The following is an 18,962-nucleotide window of genomic DNA, read 5'->3' on the forward strand; positions in this document are numbered from 1 at the left end:
TAGGGCATAAAGGAGATGTATGGATGTAAATACCTCAGAACTGAATAGCTCCAAGAGAAACAACAGTCCTAGAAAGTAAGAGGAACATTTACATACAGAAAGACAAAAAGGAAAAGCTTAGAGCAGAAGGGGGAGGAGGGAAGGAGCGAATACTGCAACAGTGAAGAGAAAGACATCTACTGTTATGGTAACATTTTACACAACTGTACTATGGCCTTCCATATTACTGTTGCAGTATTCTTTACTAAAGGGAGAGTACAAAATCTCAAGAGGAAACTTTGGTGGAGGAAGGCCCACAAGAGTCCTTAAGAAACCCATGCAGGATAGCTCTGGCAAAGCCAGCTCTTGCCCTAGAAAACATCCAATTTGCTTAGTAAAGACATGGACTGAGGTCCAAGTAGCAGCTTCAAGGATGGAACTGGTATTCAATTGTTTGAAAAAAGCACCAGAGGAAGCCACAGCCCTAGTAGAATGAGCCTTTACAGAGTCAGAAAGTTTTTTCACCATGAAAGGAGTAACTTAAGATCCATGAAGAAATGACTTGCTTAGAAACAGCCAAAACTTGAAATCTGGGAGGAAAGGAAATAAAAAGCTGCCCGGACTTGTGAATGGCCTTAGTCTTACCTAAGTAATACCTGACCTGTCTATGCAGATCCAAGGGTTAAAGAACCTTTTTACTAGCAGACTGGAGGAGGAAAAAAGGAGGGCAAATTAACAGAGTGACGGACAATTCATTAACCACCTCGAGCAAAAAAGAAGGATTAGTATGATGAGACACCCTGTCTCTATGACAAACTAAAAAGGAGGAACAACCATAAGAGCCTGAAGTTCAGACACTCTCTTTGCTGAAGTAAGGGATAAAAGAAGAACAGTTTTCCTTGTACAATGTTACAAGGGAGCTGAAGTTGCAGGCTCAAAAGGAGCCTGTGGCAATTTTTCAAGAAAAAAATCGAAGTCCCAGGAAGGCAGAACAGGCCTCCTGAGAGGTCTGATATAATGCAGCCCTTAAGAAATTGCTTGACCTCAAACCCAGTCGCTAGAGGAGGAGTTAATGGCACACAAGCAGAAACAGCTGAAAGGTGAGCTTTAGCAGACGAATATGCTAATCCACCATGGAGTAATTCATGCAAATAAAAGAGAACCAGAGGGATATCTACAGAAATTGGACCCTGGTTACAAGCAAGGCACCAACGAGAAAATATCTTCCAAATGCACATATATATGATTTCCTGGTAGTGTGTTTCCTGGGTCTGGCAGTTAGTCCACATGGCCAAAGTGGCAGCAGTATATACCTTCTTGCTCAGCCATTCCATATCTCTACTGTCCTTGTCCGAAGGAAGTAGTTTAGTAGAAGGCAAAAGCTTAGAGGGTTTCTCAGAAGATACAGACACTATAGAAGGGCCATCAGAGGGACATTTGTAGAGAAACATACACTCCTCAGGCACCTTATACAATCTGTCAGGCTTCTTAGGGGCTGGAGGTTGAGAAGCTGGGGCCAAAGAAGCTGCTGAAAAGGTATCCAAGAGGGCAGCCAAAACAGTAGTAACAGCAGAGGGCTTGGGGAACTCCATCTGGAGGACCTCATAATGCCTTTTTTGAATGTCAGAAATCTGAGAACATTCCCATTTACAAAATTCCATCATATGAGAAATAGTGTCCCTAAATGAGAGTTCTTCAAAGGGAGAGTCAGGGCTAATACAGTCTTCCTTCTTAGAGACATAATCCAAGGGAGAAGGGATCTGAGAGGAATATGCCACAGATTCTTACTCAAAATCCAAGTTCTCTTCAGAGGAATCCTGCTGCCTGGGCCTCTTGAGTGGGATACAGGACCAAGGGGGGAGCAGCTACAGAAACTCCTTGGTGAGGCTTCAAGGCCATCAATGCATTAAAATAACTCCTGGGTAAATCCTGCCATTCAAACTGGGGATCTTTAGGAGCAGAGGAAATATGCTTGTTTTTTCTTTTTTCTTTTGAGGGATGTCTGCCTAAACATCCTGGGAGGTTCAGACCCTTGCCTACATTCAACTAATGTAGTGGGACTCTCCTCTCAAACAAATATCTGTGAAATCCCCCTCGGACCCTCTGAAATGATCAGCCAAGGTTCACCCTCAACAACTGGAATGGATGTCTGCAAAGCCTACGAGGACATGCAAGAAGTTGGATCCATGCTGGCCTCCGATACGGTCGTGGCAGAGGAATCTGATGTAACTACTGGGCAATCCACTGGGCTTTCACCAGCCTCAAGAGAGATGTTCGGGGGAAGCAGGACAGCAGCCAAATTAGACTTGACTCTTTTGGCCTTTTTCTTGGCAGGCGGCTGACCTTCGGGATGAGAAGATTCTGCCATAGCACCCTGCACCAATAATTTAAGATGTTGATTCTCCAGGTAAATGGATAAGAGAGACAACTATGCAGGATCTTAGGGACAAACACTTGTCAGATAGAACACTTTGTATGGTTGTGAGAAGCACATCAGCAGAAGAGTCACTGCTCATGATGATCCTTATGGCGAATCTGCCTCACATACTGCTATTTTCCCTTTCTGGATAACATGTAATCCCATGAAAAAGGAAGAAAATAACGAGACACCTCAATAGGATACTTATCTGAAACAAGGCTTGGTAACTAGCATAGAAGGAGCATTCAGACAGATGACCAATGAAGGCATTTGGACTGGCAGCAAAGTTCGGAGGTATGTACATCTGTATGTCACCTTTATGTCCTACGCCTTGAGCAGGAAGCATACGCACGATGTACGATGTCTATAAAATCCTAAGGCTTTGGAATATTGGCCAGCTGTTGGGCTACCCTTGGCAGGGGATCCCTTTACTACAGAATACTGCAACAGTGACATGGAAGGACATCTTACCTGCTCCCAGTAACCTGGTTCCTTTGTTCCCTCCAGTTACTTCAAACCATGTCTTGCCTTTTTTCCGAATCCTTAGTTGTATGCATTCCTATTGTCAAAATATCCTTTATCTACCCCCTTGCTAGTTTAGTCTTCATAATATTGTCCACCACTTTCTTAATACAATACCCTGTATAATACAAACTGTATTCTCTCTAAGGGCCTGACTTGAAAACCTGAACCTCTGTCTATCCCTAACACAGACATCCTCCGTAACTACCAAAAAGATACTTCTCTACCCTTCTGTACTCTGTGTTCCACACCAGACTTCTGGATCTTATCTGCTGTCATCTTCCTTGGCAGTTTGTTGTGTGGTGGACAAACTAGGAGTCAACATGTCAGCTTCTGAGGGTGCATTGCCACTGGCCGCAGCTATCATCAGACATCAGGACTAGTAACTGGTGCCACGCCTTCACACATCTGATGTCCTTGGACCTAGGATCTCAAACGGAGTTAGCCACCACCCTCATCTCCCTTGACTTCTCATTGTTCTTCTCTAGTTTTTACTTTTTAAAGGAGCTGTTCATGTACCTAGGGTGCCTGTCCAAGGAGATCCTGGAATTAGGTAATATGGACACTAGTTTCTTTTTGTTCATTTAAGACAGAACAGCTTCATGTTCCTATTTTAATTAGTAAAAATACTGGTCATAACAATCTTTATTAGGAATCTGATGTTTGCAAACACACTTAACTTTAATGGGAATGGACCTGCCTTATACATTCATGCTGAGTGCATGTCTCTCAGATGTTTGTATTTAAAAATAAATAAATAAAGACAAAACTGCAATATAAGGGCTCTATAGAAAAAAAAAGGTCTCCAACAGTGTACATATCTGCTCTTTGGTCAAAACCAGGACTGTTGGCCTAATGAATGCACACTCTGAGCTGAACAAACTGTCCCAATGGCAAATGTGTCAAGAATAAAATAAATATGGAGCAGACTGATGCCATGTTTATGCAAAGTATGTCAAAACTTCTGAGTTAAGTCAACATCAGCCTGCACAGGGAAAAAGTGTTAGAGTCTGGACAGATTGCAAAACCTGCAACAGTGTTTCCCGTAAGTATCTATGAGATAAAAACAATAAATATAACTATAATTACCTTCAGATTCAGAGGTGTGGGTCTCCCACTATTCCTGGAGTTATTTCGTGACTCAGACATTTCCTTATCTGACCTGGTTCTTGCTCTTGTCATCTCTTGCTTTTGATGAGCTTTGTCTAAAGTAAAAAGACATACAAAGTCAGAAATACCTTTAAGATACAACAGAAAACAGGAATATATAGTGCTCATCACAAAAACAGCTAAGCTGAATGAATTGCTGATTAAACTTTGCAAGAGAAACAATGACTTTATAGAAGACAGACTTTTTTGCTGCCAAAGTACAAAGAATACTCTGCTGATGGGATTCACTTAATTTCTGAGGGCAGAACTGTTGATTTTTCTTTCAAGACATCTTTTAAGGTACCCCACTGAAGCAACAGACATAATGCACAACAATAAAGAATTGTGTATTGGAATACTGTATATGAATGCTATATACATTGGGGGAAGTGGACATAATGCTCTCAAAAAGAACAAACAATGTCAGTCATTTCTGAGATATAATTACAACAGGGCACACATTAAGGAAATCATCTGATATATCTGTAAGCACGCAGTGGAGTTCTAACTTATGTTGAAGAAAATTACATGCTAAGAAATGGTGACATCTTCTTAGTATGAAATTGGTCACAGTAGTAAAAAAATAAGGGAAAAATGAAAATTGAGCATTTATCATAATGTCAGAGCTGGATAAGTAGGTCTAGCCTTGTCACTGTAGAACCAAGGCTGTCATTATGAAACTTGGCATATGAAAATTTCCTAGGCTACTGGCCCCTCCCCATTTACTCAATACTATGCAAATCTATACCTCACTGAGGTGGAGCAGGAACAAGCAAAATGAAACAAAAAATGATAAATAATGTCAGCAATGAGGCAGGGGAAGAAAGGCATGAAGGAGGGTACACTGATGATAACTGACTTGCTCATCCAGCTGTAATGTTGTTAAGTACATAAAGTACAATTTGGGTGCAGGAATAGATTACTGCTGCAGTACTCTTAACATCTGGGACTTTCCCTGCAAAAGACCCATCTGCAGACTAGCTTCTAAAGCTCTGGATCCTTCTCCTGCAAGGTATACAGCTCCCCAGGTATACGCCAGTGTACTGGTTTAACAGATATGTACAACCATATTCAGAACTTTCTTATTCCAATAAAAATGCATTCAGTAGAACACTAGAATAACTTCATGTAAAGGGCAGGATCCGCAGATAGATATTAAAGACAAGGTGAACTTTGCGAATACAGTAAGATTAGGATTGGAAAAGGAAAGATTTTAAAAAACATCCCAACTTAACCACAAGGTAAAATTTCAACTGTATACACCTAGAGGGGATGGAGGGAGAGTGTAAGTACTGCAACAGTGATCTACACAGAAATCTGACATTCAGCTAAGTCAGCTACACAGCTGCACTATGTTCTTCACTGCTGCAGTATTCAGAGTACTCCCTCTGAATTTAGGATGCCAAGAAAATCCATCTCTTTTTCTAGACTGAGCATTCAATTTCTAATATTTAGCAATTCCATGGAATGAAGTCCAACTTGCTGCTTCAAAAATGGTGTTATATAACCCTTGCATGAATGCTCCTTTAGTAGGTACTGCTCATTTAGAGGGGGCTTTGACTTGTCCTAGTAGATGTTTAACGTGATTTATATAACAGAAAAGAACTGCATTGCAGATCCATTTGAAAACAGTTTAGACACTGGTAAGTCTATTTACTTTCCAGCAAACAACACAAAATAATTGGTTAGATATTCATAGGTCATTTGTCTTTTCTAAGTAAACCCCGAGCATCCATGATCATCAAGAGAATTATTTCTCCACTGTTCTGTGGGACTGAATAGAAAGTAGTTGGTTAGTCTGATTAAGAGTGAATTTAGAAAACACTCTAGTTACGAAGGATTGGTTCAAATGGCTTATTCTATCCTTATAGGGAAAAAAATGGAATGCACAAAAGAGCCTGCAACTCAAACTCTTTTTTGCTGAGATTAAGACTACCAGTAAGGCAGTTTCCCAGGCCAAAAATGTCAGTAGAATTAGCAGCTGGCTCAAAAGGAGGAAGAGTTTTTCATTTAATACACAGTTCAAATTCCAAGGAGGAGCCACTCTTTTCCCTGGAGAATTAGTGGGTAAAATACCCTGGATAAACATTTTGACCTGATTAGAGTTAAACAAAGGAAATACAGTGGCATACATGCAGAAATAGCTGCAAGATGTGCATTCACAGATATCTATCTAATGCCAGATTTAAGACACTCACAGATACTGAAGAACCAAGGATATCCCTTGTTCTGTTAGGGTCCTGTCCTCTATTTGGACTCCAGATAGAAAACCTTTCTACACCCCGCTATACAAGACTTGAATCATATCATAAAGCAACAGGTGCCTGAAAGGAATTAAAATACCATCATTTATATTGTGAGCTTTGTGGTCTGCAGATTAGGATGCATTAGTGATGCCTGTCCTGAGTAAGCAAATCCACCAGGAGAGGAAAAGTGTAATAACAGCCCCTGGCCAATTCCCTAAGAAGTGAGAACCAATAGTGTCTTGGCAAAAAGAAAGTCAAGCAGCAGTATGCTTTGAAAGTCCTTGAAGCACTTGGGGAATTAGAGGAAAAGGTAGAAATGTATAAAAAAAAATAATTCCACATTATCATGGAGGCCTCTGTTGCTATTAATTTTTCTAGCAAAATAAACTCAGCTGCTTACTTTGCATTGATGTAAAAAAAAAAAAAAATAAAAAAAAAAAAAAAAAAAATATATATATATATATATATATGCATATATGTGTGTATATATATATATATTTATATATATATATATGTATATGCATATATATATACATATATATAGTATATATATATATATTATATATATATGTGTGTATATATATATATATATATATATATATATATATATATATATATATATGTGTGTGTCTGTGTGTGTGTATATATATATATATATATATATATATATATATATATATATATATATATATATATATATATATATATATATATATACATATATATATATATATATACATATATATATATATATATATATATATATATATATATATATATATATATATATATATATATATATATATATATATATATATATATATATATATATATATATATATATATATATATATATATATATATATATATATATATATATATATATATATATATATATATATATATATATATATATATATATATATATATATATATATATATATATATATATATATATATATATATATATATATATATATATATATATATATATATATATATATATATATATATATATATATATATATATATATATATATATATATATATATATATATATATATATATATATATATATATATATATATATATATATATATATATATATATATATATATATATATATATATATATATATATATATATATATATATATATATGTATATATATATATATATATATATATATATATATATATATATATATATATATATATATATATATATATATATATATGTATATATATATATATATATATATATATAAATAAAAGGAACTCCAAACTGATGGATGAGCTAAGACACCTCAGTTTAAGATCCATTCATGATGGGCTGTCCTGGATCAGATTAGAGAATCTGCCAGGAGGTTCAGATGGGATGGAATGCAGACTGTATATAGAAACAGACTGTCGTGGTTAGTTTGCAAAGACATTAAGATTTTGTCCTGCCCTTTTACATACTACTTAACTGTACTGTTTGTCACTACTTGAAGAGTATCAGGTGCCCAGTAGAGTACCAGGTGTCCACAAATGTTGAAGGACTTTCAGACCATTACTTACAGCTATCATCTCCTTGACACTGATGCGACTGTCCAACAGGTCCTAGACATCCAAAACGTGATTTCTTTGGAGCAAGTTCCCCACACAAAGTCTGAGTCCTCTGTAGTAATGATCTGCACTACAGCAGGTTACACAAAGGAGACTCCCAGATTGAAGACTACCTGTTTGGCCACCAGATACATTTCTGAATAAGAAATGGAATAATTTGAATTTGTTGATTAACAGAGTTCAGGTGCTACATCCACAATCACTCAGAATACCAACAGATTTTCCTCATACAAAGCATGCATGAAAAACCATGAGAAAAAAATAAAACCAGAAATTCTTGGGCTTTTAGAAATTCCCTGACTGAGACAGACTTCTGTCTTGTCAGATATTGAAAGCAGCCTTTGTTTGCTACTGTTTTGTTCAGACAGACAAAAGCAGACTGCAATGTACTATCAGGCAACCAACAAGACTAATCTGGAGGAAGGCGTTAGAGAATATTTCTGACAGTGACTCCTAAATTCTGAAAAAGGTTCATGGAGGACTCCACAGCATTTAACACCTCTATGCCTAATTTAGATAACTCTCCAGCTACCACCCAGATAAGGACAGATGTGAATTTCTTGGAGCCTGCAAAAGGCTATAACTGGAATCAGACACCTTCTGAATCCCTTTGGTGCTGCAGAAAGCCAAAAGGCAAAGTAGCAAACTGATAGTATTTAACTTTGTGTCTTAGGGTTGCACTTTTTGTGACTCTTGTGGACAGGAATGTATAAGTTAGCATATTTAACTACAGAGTGATTGATACAGAAATTTGGTGCAGAAGGGGTAATATAGCTTGGAGTGTGAGCATTCTGCTTTGCTTGGAAGTATTTGCATAAGTATTTTTATACCAAGAGCATACTTCAGATAATTTTTCCTCAGGTAGCTAAGAGATATTGGAGGTGTAATGAAGAAGAAACAGGAAACTGGGAACATGTATTTTAGGAGTATAATCAGTTGGCAGATTTAAAAAATTCCCTACAGAGTGCTCTTTCAGAAATAATGGCTGAGCAAATGGCTGTAGCTAAGGAAATTATTATTCTGAGATGGGACACGGGATCTGAACTGCCTAGACATAAGGCCTTACTGTGCAATTACTAGAAAATGGAAATCAAAGTCAAATAATTGTATTTAAAGTATTGAATATTATAAGAGAGAGAAAAAATGAAAGAAGGGTCTTTAATCTTTAAAAAAGGAAAGGAGCAAATTGCATAGAAACAAATGTTAATTGTGAGAACAATACATGAAGAATAATATTCAGGAGGTGTGATGTTTAAGGGAAGGCAGAAATTCAGCAATTTATGTATTGCTGAACTGATGACAGAAAGAAAGAAGATGTGATGAATAGTGTATGTAAATGGAAAAATATTAATGTGGTTTGCTTTCTTTTGTTAATGTATGTTTACCTGTGTCTAAAGTGATAATTTAATAAAGATGTTTAAAAATATGTTCCTGATCTTTGGGAACCTTGGGAATGCCCGAAAGGGTTAGTTCAGAATCCTACTGAAATTTGTACCCAATTGTTATTTGGTTTAACACCCTAGAGTCCAAAGTGATAGTTTCCAATAACAGGAGGCAAATAGAATGTTTGCCAGCTATTCTGGGGAAAGGGAGACCAGAAAAGAATAGTCAGGGTTGATCTCTAATATGTTGGTGCCCTGGAAACTACTCTGATTCTTCTTAAAACGCCCCTTGCCATTTATTCCTTAAAATTGGTCTCCCCCTGACTGATTTTATCTAGATTTTGAATGCTTTCTAAAGAAAGAACCTGGCTTTGCAGGATAATTATTTCATATCTGGGAAATGGAGGGAGAAGTTTGGTTTACACTTTACATCACTATGCTTCTTTCTCTCTCATCTTTTTAAAGACTTCAGCTTTAACAGAGCTAAAAGGAATTTAGTTATGTGTCTGACAATTAAAAGCCCTAAATGATAGGATTGCAGATTTATTAACTTATAATGAACCTGGTAAGGACTCTGCTTTTCTCATTAGGAAGAAGATTAGGAGCAGAAACTAATTTAGGTTCCTTCTCAAGTCTTCAGAAATAACAGCAAGGTCAACAATGTGGCTTTTATAAAGGTATTTATGAGTCCTGTATAACGTATTTATGAGTCCTGTATCCTGCAAAACATGTCACCCTTTTCAGTAGCTAGTGGTTTAGAATCTGTGATTAAGGAGGCAGTTAAAAGGGCATCTTCCAATGTGAGATAGTGGGGAAATAGGTACAGGTTTAACAACATCCATGTGGTGAAAGCCAAAATATCGACTGATATTTCCCCTTTCTTCCCATTAAAAACTTTCATTTTAAATACAGTCTCAATAAAAGAAATACCTCCATTAGCAGAGTAAGAGGGAAGAATATCTTCCACATCTAACTCAGAGTCAGAAAAAAAATCTGAGAAGTACAGACTAAACCCCCTTTAGAGGGATTCTCTTCCTCTGAAGATAAATCCCGTTTTTATTAAAGAGGATTAAAATAAGGGCTAGTTTTATCTTGGCAAGAAGGTCTGCAATAGCCTTTAACAGCCCTTGAGAGCTAAACCAAGCCAGTCTTCTTGAGTGGTTTGAGGAAGAGATTTCCCAGATGAAATATACCTAGGAGTAGAAGGAGAGGAAATGTGTCTTCTGCTATCTTTTGCATAGGATGTCTGCCTTGGGGTTTAGGGGTGAGGCAAAGACAAGCCTCTACACCAAAATCTCCAGTCTAGCCTGATGAGAACTTGATGAACATCCCTTTTATCTAGTACTATAATAAATCTAGGTTTGAGTTAACTTTTCTCAGTAACAATGAATGTGCTTGTGTCCCTAGCCATAATTGCTCCATGTGGGTAATGCTAGAGGGCCTGACAGATGTCCACAGATGGGGACTACAAAAGCACCTAACTAGGTTTGCCCATCTCAGATGGAACAGAAGAATCAGAGGTCTGTTCACAGTCATCTGCTTCTTTGGCTGCTTTATCCATTCACTTTTATTTATTTATTTATTTTATCGAAAGGTGACACTGATGGACGCCTTCATAAAGCAGTAGCTAGAGAGTTCAGAAACAGTGCATATGTATATATCGCTTACATCAGCATGCTGGTGCGTCCCTAGGGTGGATGTCTGCCTAGCAGGGGAAGGTTCCTGAACTTTAGAAGACCAGGGGAAGGATTCGAGCTTCAGAACGCTGGCAAGATAGACGGGACCTTTTCAAGGGAAGTCCCACATGTTAAGAACACTGCAGCAGTGGATCTAACAAAAACATCTTTCAATATCTTGTATGAGGGCCCATCCTCATCCTCAGTAGGAAAAAGTTCCAAGCTTATCTTCCTGATGACATCCACTAACTTTAGCCTCTAATGGATGACTGAGATCGAGAGATCACATTTAGCTTGCAGTGTTCTGCACAAATATTTGGTGAATACTAAGTGGATGCTGCACAATCATCTAGGGATGCATTCCTCAAAAATGTTTATGCAGCATATCTCTCAACTTGGAAACATTAAAAATCTGGACTAAGGCTCATGAAAAGTAGGTACAACTGGCCAAAAATCTGGGATACCAACACTGAAATGCAAATTGAAAAACAGATAAAATATTAAACACAAAATATAACCAGAAAAATATGCACATTTATGCATTATAGGTCAGATATATTACTCAGAAGCAAGATATCAGGTGTACAAAATTAACTAGTTTTACAAGAAGAATTCCACCAGCAACACTCAATGACATGTAGCTTATCAATTATTCATTACAATTTATAAATTATGAGTCTCTGCCTTAACCTTACTGGTAATTAGGGCTTTCATTTCAGGAATAATACACGGTGCTGTTTATTATGCATATGATGGTATAAATTAGTAGGAACTCTGAAGATTTGTTTTTGTACTTTGTGGATGTAGTAGTGTAGCAAATTCGCAATGCATTATTTTCACTATCAGTTAAACTGTAAATACAAATACAGTCCTCTGACTCATAAAATTATGTAATGTATGATGACCGCCGCTTCTATTCAAAAACAGGAAAAATAAACTTCTTACTGTGCTTTATCCATACAACAAGCAATACTAAATTGTCTTTGTTAATGAAGGCAGAATATTATTCAACTTCTGACTGAAACATGACAAGTGAGTGAGTAATTTCAGTTAACTAAAAAACAGAGAACAACTTCAGAATACAATACAATTAACCTAAATTATAAAAATGATAAAATGCATAAAATTAAGACTTGGACACCACCAGAGAGCAAATAAATAAAATGATGTGCTTAAAACAGACCAACCTAACACTTGTGTCTTGTCTATGATGCGGACAGCTCTGTGTGGATGGTTAGAGCCTGTTTGTTTAATGCAGTCTAACTAGCAACTCATAAAAAGAAAAGCTTTCATATCTGGCTAGCAAAATCTAAAGTAGGTAGAGCAGATCTGTCCTTTCTTGAACTACATGAAAGTGATCCAGATTTGGTGCAGATTTCATCCTTTGAAAAGTATAGGGTACTCTGGGATTTCTTATGCTAAGAGGATGAGAGTTATACCTCTCAACTGTCCAGATTTTTGCTTCATATTTTTGGTGTGTTCTTCAGAAAAATGAGGTTTTCTGGCAAATCTGAAGTTTCTAATGATACACATTTGAGTTTCAGACTTGATATACTCTATAAAATGCATACGAACAGAAAAAATGTTATTCTAACTACTAGAGCAATAAAATATGTCCCTATTTCTGAGCCTTTGAACTCCCATTATTTTGAATTTGTCTAGATTTCTTGTGCTAAGTGGTATGGTTCTAAGCAATATTGGGTGTTACTTCTCAGTTTTCTAACATAACTAGAGAAATATTTGTAGTTGTCCTTAGCTTCAGATGCTAATCTCAGCTCATGGGCTGTCTTAGTAATCCTAACAGTTCTTTAAGTTTTTAGTCAGTTTTCTAATGTTATCCATATACGGAACCTACGGACATCGCCATCATCCTGGCAGATAGATTTAGTGCCAACTTCACCCCCCCATCACCCCCAAAAGGACCCATAGTAATACACGAAGAGTCCAGCATGCCTGAAATAACAGAAGCACAAGTAAAAATAGCCCTTACAAAAGCCAAAAACACAGCATCAATGGGGCCAGACGGAGTCCCAGGCTGCATCCTGCATGAACTGCAATATGAACTAAGTCCTCTCCTAAAGAAACTTTTCAACCTCAGCCTATCCACAGGCTACGTGCCCTTGGAATGGCGCACAGCAACGGTTATTCCACTTCACAAAGGGGGAGCAACAAATGACCCTGGTAACTATCGCCCTATAAGCCTGACCAGCCTGGTCTGCAAGGCTATGGAGCGTATCATCATGGAACTCATTAACAAGGACATAGGAGACCTCCAAACACTTGACCCAACTCAGTTCGGCTTTGTTAAGGGCAGATCATGCCTACTGAACCTGGTTGACTTCTTTGAAACAGTCACCAAAGCCATTGCCGAGGGTAAGGTGGTTCATACAGCCTACCTAGACCTTGCCAAGACTTTTGACACCATTCCTCACTCGGGTATCATAGACAAACTCATCAGCCTAAACATAAACCCCTACGTCATGAGATGGGTTGCCAGCTGGCTTACAGACAGAACCCACTCGGTAAGAATAGTGGGATCCATGTCCGACTCTAAACCAGTCACAAGTGGTGTCCCCCAGGGTTTAGTCTTGGGCCCTCTACTGTTCGGCATATATTTCTCAGAAGTACAGGCAAACACAAAAGGCCTATGGCTGACCAAATTTGCTGATGACTACAAGCTGGGAACCATAATTGACTCTCTGGCTGACATGGACATTCTCCAGAAGGGCCTTACCGCGACTGACACATGGTGTCAAAGTCATGGCCTCAAGTTAAATGCCAAAAAATGCATAGTCATCCCATTGGGGAAGAACAAAACGCCCACGAACTACCATATTGATGGCAGCCCCCTTAAATCAGAAGAGGTAATAAGAGACCTGGGAACTCAGGTAGATAGTAATCTCTCGTTTGACAATCACATCGCCAAAGCAGTCAGGAAATCCTTCTATGTAGCCCATCTAATTACTAAACGGTTCGCATCTAGAAAAAAAAAGAGGTAACAGTGACCCTATACTCGTCACTCATCAGACCCATCATAGAGTACAATGCCCCTTTTGGGATGTACCTCACAAGACACTACCAGTAGCTGGAGAGACCACAGAAGTACCTCACCAAGAGGATCACAGGCCTCAAACATATGCCATATGCAGCCAGACTGAAAAAACTCCGGCTTTACTCAGTGACATACCGCTTGCTCAGAGGTGATCTCTGCCTAACTTACAAAGCCATGTTCAACTCGGAATTGATAGACATGTTCCACCTAAAGAAATCCAAGTCATTATGAGCCACATGCTCCAGTGAGCTAAACCTCGACACTACAATAAATAGAACATGCTGGAGGGACAGATTCCTATCACAGAGACTCCCCACACTCTGGAACAAAATCCCTAATTACATTAGACAGAGCACCTCAATATTACTCTTCAAGAAGAATCTTGACGAGTGGATGGGAAGTAGAAACTACACCCCGGGGATCACGTTTATGGCTCTGCTTGACAGAGGCACAACTAACTAATTTATGGGGCGGCGAAAGCCGACACTTATGGGCTAGGCTGATAAATGCCCTTGGGCAGATAGCCTAGTATCTACCTATGAACCTATGATTTTCAGGTTCTTGGGTCTGTTGTGTACTTTAAGGAGCTTTTTTGTTTTATTGTAGTTTATTTATGTGGGTGAGCCACCATGGTGGTTTTCTTTTAAACTTCTCATTATATTTAGATCTAGTAGGTACTGCAGTTCTATACTATCATCTAAGTAGGCTATAACTCTTTTGTGTAGTTGTGGCAATGTCTGGGGTTCTGCTGGAGTAAGTCTAAACAAACAGACAACATTTGTGTCTGATGTAAGTTTTTCCCAGAAAGACACATAGGTATCAAAGTCAAACAGATGAAAAGAACAAAAAGAGCAGTATTTCCCTTACTTTTCCCATATACACTAGGGAAATGCAAGGGGGAGAAATATGCTGAAACAAGTAGACAGAAAAGTGAAGTCTCCCTGCAAAAAACTTAAAATCAGTCAGTGACTGAGATACTGCTCAGGAAAAGGTGTGGTGATGTAAAGAATGAAAAGGCTGTAAAGGTACACTATGCTACTGGTTACTATAAGTTACACACCATGTTATATATTTATTTTAATTATTTGCTCAGTGAAAAAAACGTAGGTTTATATCAGCTCTGCCTTTTTATGTAGCTCAGGAACAGAATACCATCTTTCAAAATGTGTTCCTTTCCACTGGTGAATGTTACGATCATTTTCCTTTTGGTCAGACTGATTCCATCACTGATAGTTTGGAAGCTCAGAGAATGGTTAATGTGCATTACTTCATATTTACAAAAAAGTTCTTTTGGTGATGCAATATGATTCAGTATTTAATATGGTTATCAGTTAGAAAATCTTAACACTGAATGAGTGTTGGATCCATTCAATGAGGAATAATGAAGAACAAGGACTTTTTAAGACTCAAAAATGGAGAATATTCTTCATAATGAGAGGTATGACTACAGTGTACATCTCGTTGGATAAAAAGGTGGTTTACAGGGTCTTACTTTGTTGGTCTCTCAGTTTTTGTTAGCGTTCAACAATCCTAGCACTGTTTGTGCAGGGAAGTGATACAATGCTTTGAGGGTGCAAACATTCTTGATTTTGTGTTAAGATGTTTGTGCACTCATAACATCTGTGATTTTGTGGACACAGTAAAGATCGGTGTCTCCAAACTGCATAAGACATCTCAAAGACAGAATTTATTCTATAGAAGTGGGTGAGAGTGGAAATTATTTCATTCTATTTATTTTCTGAGTGAATGTCAATTATTTATAAACTGTATCAGATTATGTTCATATATACCCCTGATTCTTGAGTAAATAAGCTGGAAAGCTAAAGCTACTGTGAATAACAGGAAGACATATTACATTATAAAATTACATAATCAAGACATGGCAGATTTTTCCAAAAATAAGAACAATGTTACTGTAAAATAATTATAACAGAAATGTGCCACAGCGGGAGCTCGGACAAAGGCAATTTTCACCCGCCCCACTTGTTACTTGCCTGCCACCAACAACTAATGGGGAAAACCACCATACAACACTAAGATAAATATAAGGACAGAACAGTCAGTAGATGTAATTGGCATTCTCTGCTCATTGAAGAATCACTCTCTCCTCCCATTCATAGTCTCCCTCCTCCTATGACATAAGTGACGATGTGCACTGTTTTGATGTCTCTGTAAAGGGGGGGAGACAGCATCAGCACCATCTACTAGTATACCATTCATAATCCGCTTGGGACAGCCTGCTCTACTCGCTCACCTGCACACTGCTACAGCACCTCCAGGTCGCCTCTGCACTGCAGCCTATGGGTGCTTAACCTGTAACACACCGGACTGACTACATTGAGTTCAGGTGTCCACTTATGTTTTGTTTTTCTAATTCTGAAACCTTGCCAGGGAAAGGGAGATAATTTGGGGAACACTGCAGCACAGCATCTCAAGGTGAGAGAGACAGCGGACACAACCATCTTTCTGCGAAACATCTTGTTTCATTTATTGGCATTTCTACTAGCTTGCAGTCTGTAAATGTACATTTATTGCTCCGCTTTCCACTTGATGTGCTGGTAATAAGTACTGATGGTGTACTTTTTGATTGCCAGCGTCTTCTTGTAACTTTTGACTGGATAGATGTTTTCAAGTCATGTGCTGCTGGGTTATTAATAGATCCATATTGTGGATTTTGTGTTTATCCATTCAGAGTAAAAAAAAATTGTGATTTGATGGGGCCACTTGGGAATTTGTGGCACCCTATTATTTTGACCCCAAAACAGGAAATTCTGATTGATTCGGTATGGTTAAGAGGTATGTTATGCAGTAGTCACTCCACTTGTAGAAAAGACTATTTTAATGAAGTCAACCATTTTGGATAAATTAATTTTAGACACTTCAGACCCCAACTGTGTATTAGAAAAGGACAAATAATTTTGCGTCTTTAAAGATTTGATTCTGTCCACATAAAATATAAGTGGTAAATACTCAAATATTCACATTTATGTAGTTACTCAGGTTGACAGACTGGCTGAAGTTTGTATCAGTGGTGACCTTTGGCATAAATAAGGCTTTGCTTACAAGGACACTCATGCTTTGTGGAAAATTAAATATGATGGATTAACACAAAAAAACATGCAACTCAGACTCTACCATATGAAGAAATGGTTTATTGACTAGATCTGCACAGATTAACATGTTAGAACAGGCATCTTTTTCTTACTGCGTTTATGACTACAATTTCCAGTTGTAATTGCACAAGCCTTATTTCTGCCTACACTACTGTAACTGCAGTAGCCTTATTTTGGCCTACACTACCCTCATTTCTACTAAATACATTTCTTTATCTTCTATCTATTTTTGTCTGAACCGACTGACTACAGCGCTTCTAACTGCAACTGCTCCTTTGTCGGTTGTTCCTGTACTCTTGTCACTTCCCCCATATCCTTCTTGCTCCTACTTTCCAGACCTACTTTTTGGTTTTACCCCTTTCACCCTGTTTAAAAGCTATCCTATTCCCTTACTTCTCCCTGCCCTCGCTTTTCTTCCACTATTACTTGTTCACCTCTAGCTTTACGCTATTTCATACACACACACATGCTGTATCCTGTTCCACTATTTCATTTATTTTTGTTTCTTTCATTTGTTTCCTTCTTATTCTCCTGCCTAATTCTGGTATTTAGTAGCCTCTCACAAACTGTTTTCCAACTTGAACATAGCCTCTAGTTCCATCTCCTTCACTAAAACTATGACTGCTTTACTTCTTTCTGTGCAACTTGCTTACCTTTTGTATTGTTTCTTTAGTCTTTCAGCTGCTCCATAACTGCAACGAGTGCCAGTCTACCCCCCCCCCCTCCCATCAGCCTGTATTTGCTGCTTTTTGGTAGGCACCAGTCTGAATTTGTTTATTTTTGGAAGGCACCACTCAGAAAGTTTGGAGAACAACAAACAGGCTCCCTAGCTGCTTAGATAACACGGAACGGAAGCCTCCTCACTAAACGTATGTGTAGCTTTTGTCTAGCAAATACTGTGGGTCCTAGTCCTGATATTTTAGCTGGTACTGCTAAACTTAGCCTATAAAAGGAAACATCCTACAATCTTAGGACTTAGTTTCATGCTTGGGCTTGTACACATGCTAAGGACGTCCAAGAGTGTTCGCTTTTCCCAACCTTCTTTCTTAGTGTTAGTATTTTCCTCTCACTCAACACTAGATGGCAGTATAACACAATGGTAGCATGACTCCCCTAACTAGCTCTCCTCAGCTGCTCCCCTGAGACTCTTTGAATCGTCCCTAACTCTTTTATCTTTAGTGTTCTTACTCACTTACCTACAAAGTGTCTGCCCTGTCAGCTGGACATAGTACTTAGGTGCCTGAACTCTCTTTGGTTTCACTCTGTCTAGCCCACTTCCAGCAACCTCCAAGTTAGTGACTAGCATACCCTCCTGCATAAAACTTCACTGATTGTTTCTGGACCATCCCACTCCATTTACTTTTCCTCCTTTGACCACACCTTACCCCACCCTTCCACTTCCTCCTACACTCACCAATCACCTAGCTCTTCCAACATACCTAATTTAACCACACCCCTCCCCACCCTTCTACTTCCTCCTACACTCAACTACTATCTATCTAGCACTTCCCACATATCTAGTTTAACCCACACTACTACATATATCTCTCTTCTACCCCTCTTCTTGTTACAATTCTCCCTACTCAATAACCAATTCTCCCTACTCAATTATCTCCTACACACTTCCCAATCTCCCTCATTATGTCTACCTCTAAATCAAGCTTTATAATATACCTACTACTACTTATCCTTACCACATCCATTCTCCTACTAATCTCTTCCACCTATTAACTCATCTCCTACTATTACCTCCCCCGTGTCACTTCTTGTACTACCCATTCCTTCCCTATAGCCCCATTTCTTTTCTGTCAATCAAAT

At 38.1% G+C, this 18,962-nt stretch overlaps 1 protein-coding gene across 2 annotated transcripts in view; it reads right to left on the reverse strand.

Moving 5' to 3' along the window:
* Positions 1-18,962, reverse strand: part of SPATA7 (spermatogenesis associated 7) — a 1,255,634-nt gene that overhangs the window by 708,669 nt on the left and 528,003 nt on the right. For both annotated transcript variants that reach the window (XM_044074096.1, XM_044074097.1), the window contains one exon: positions 4,010-4,125. In XM_044074096.1, the coding sequence (XP_043930031.1) occupies positions 4,010-4,125 (116 nt within the window). The remainder of the gene's footprint in view (positions 1-4,009; positions 4,126-18,962) is intronic.

Source organism: Protopterus annectens, chromosome 6.part0 (genome assembly GCF_019279795.1).
Source record: "Protopterus annectens isolate FY-2018-M chromosome 6.part0, PAN1.0, whole genome shotgun sequence".
NCBI classification, from domain to species: domain Eukaryota; kingdom Metazoa; phylum Chordata; order Ceratodontiformes; family Protopteridae; genus Protopterus; species Protopterus annectens.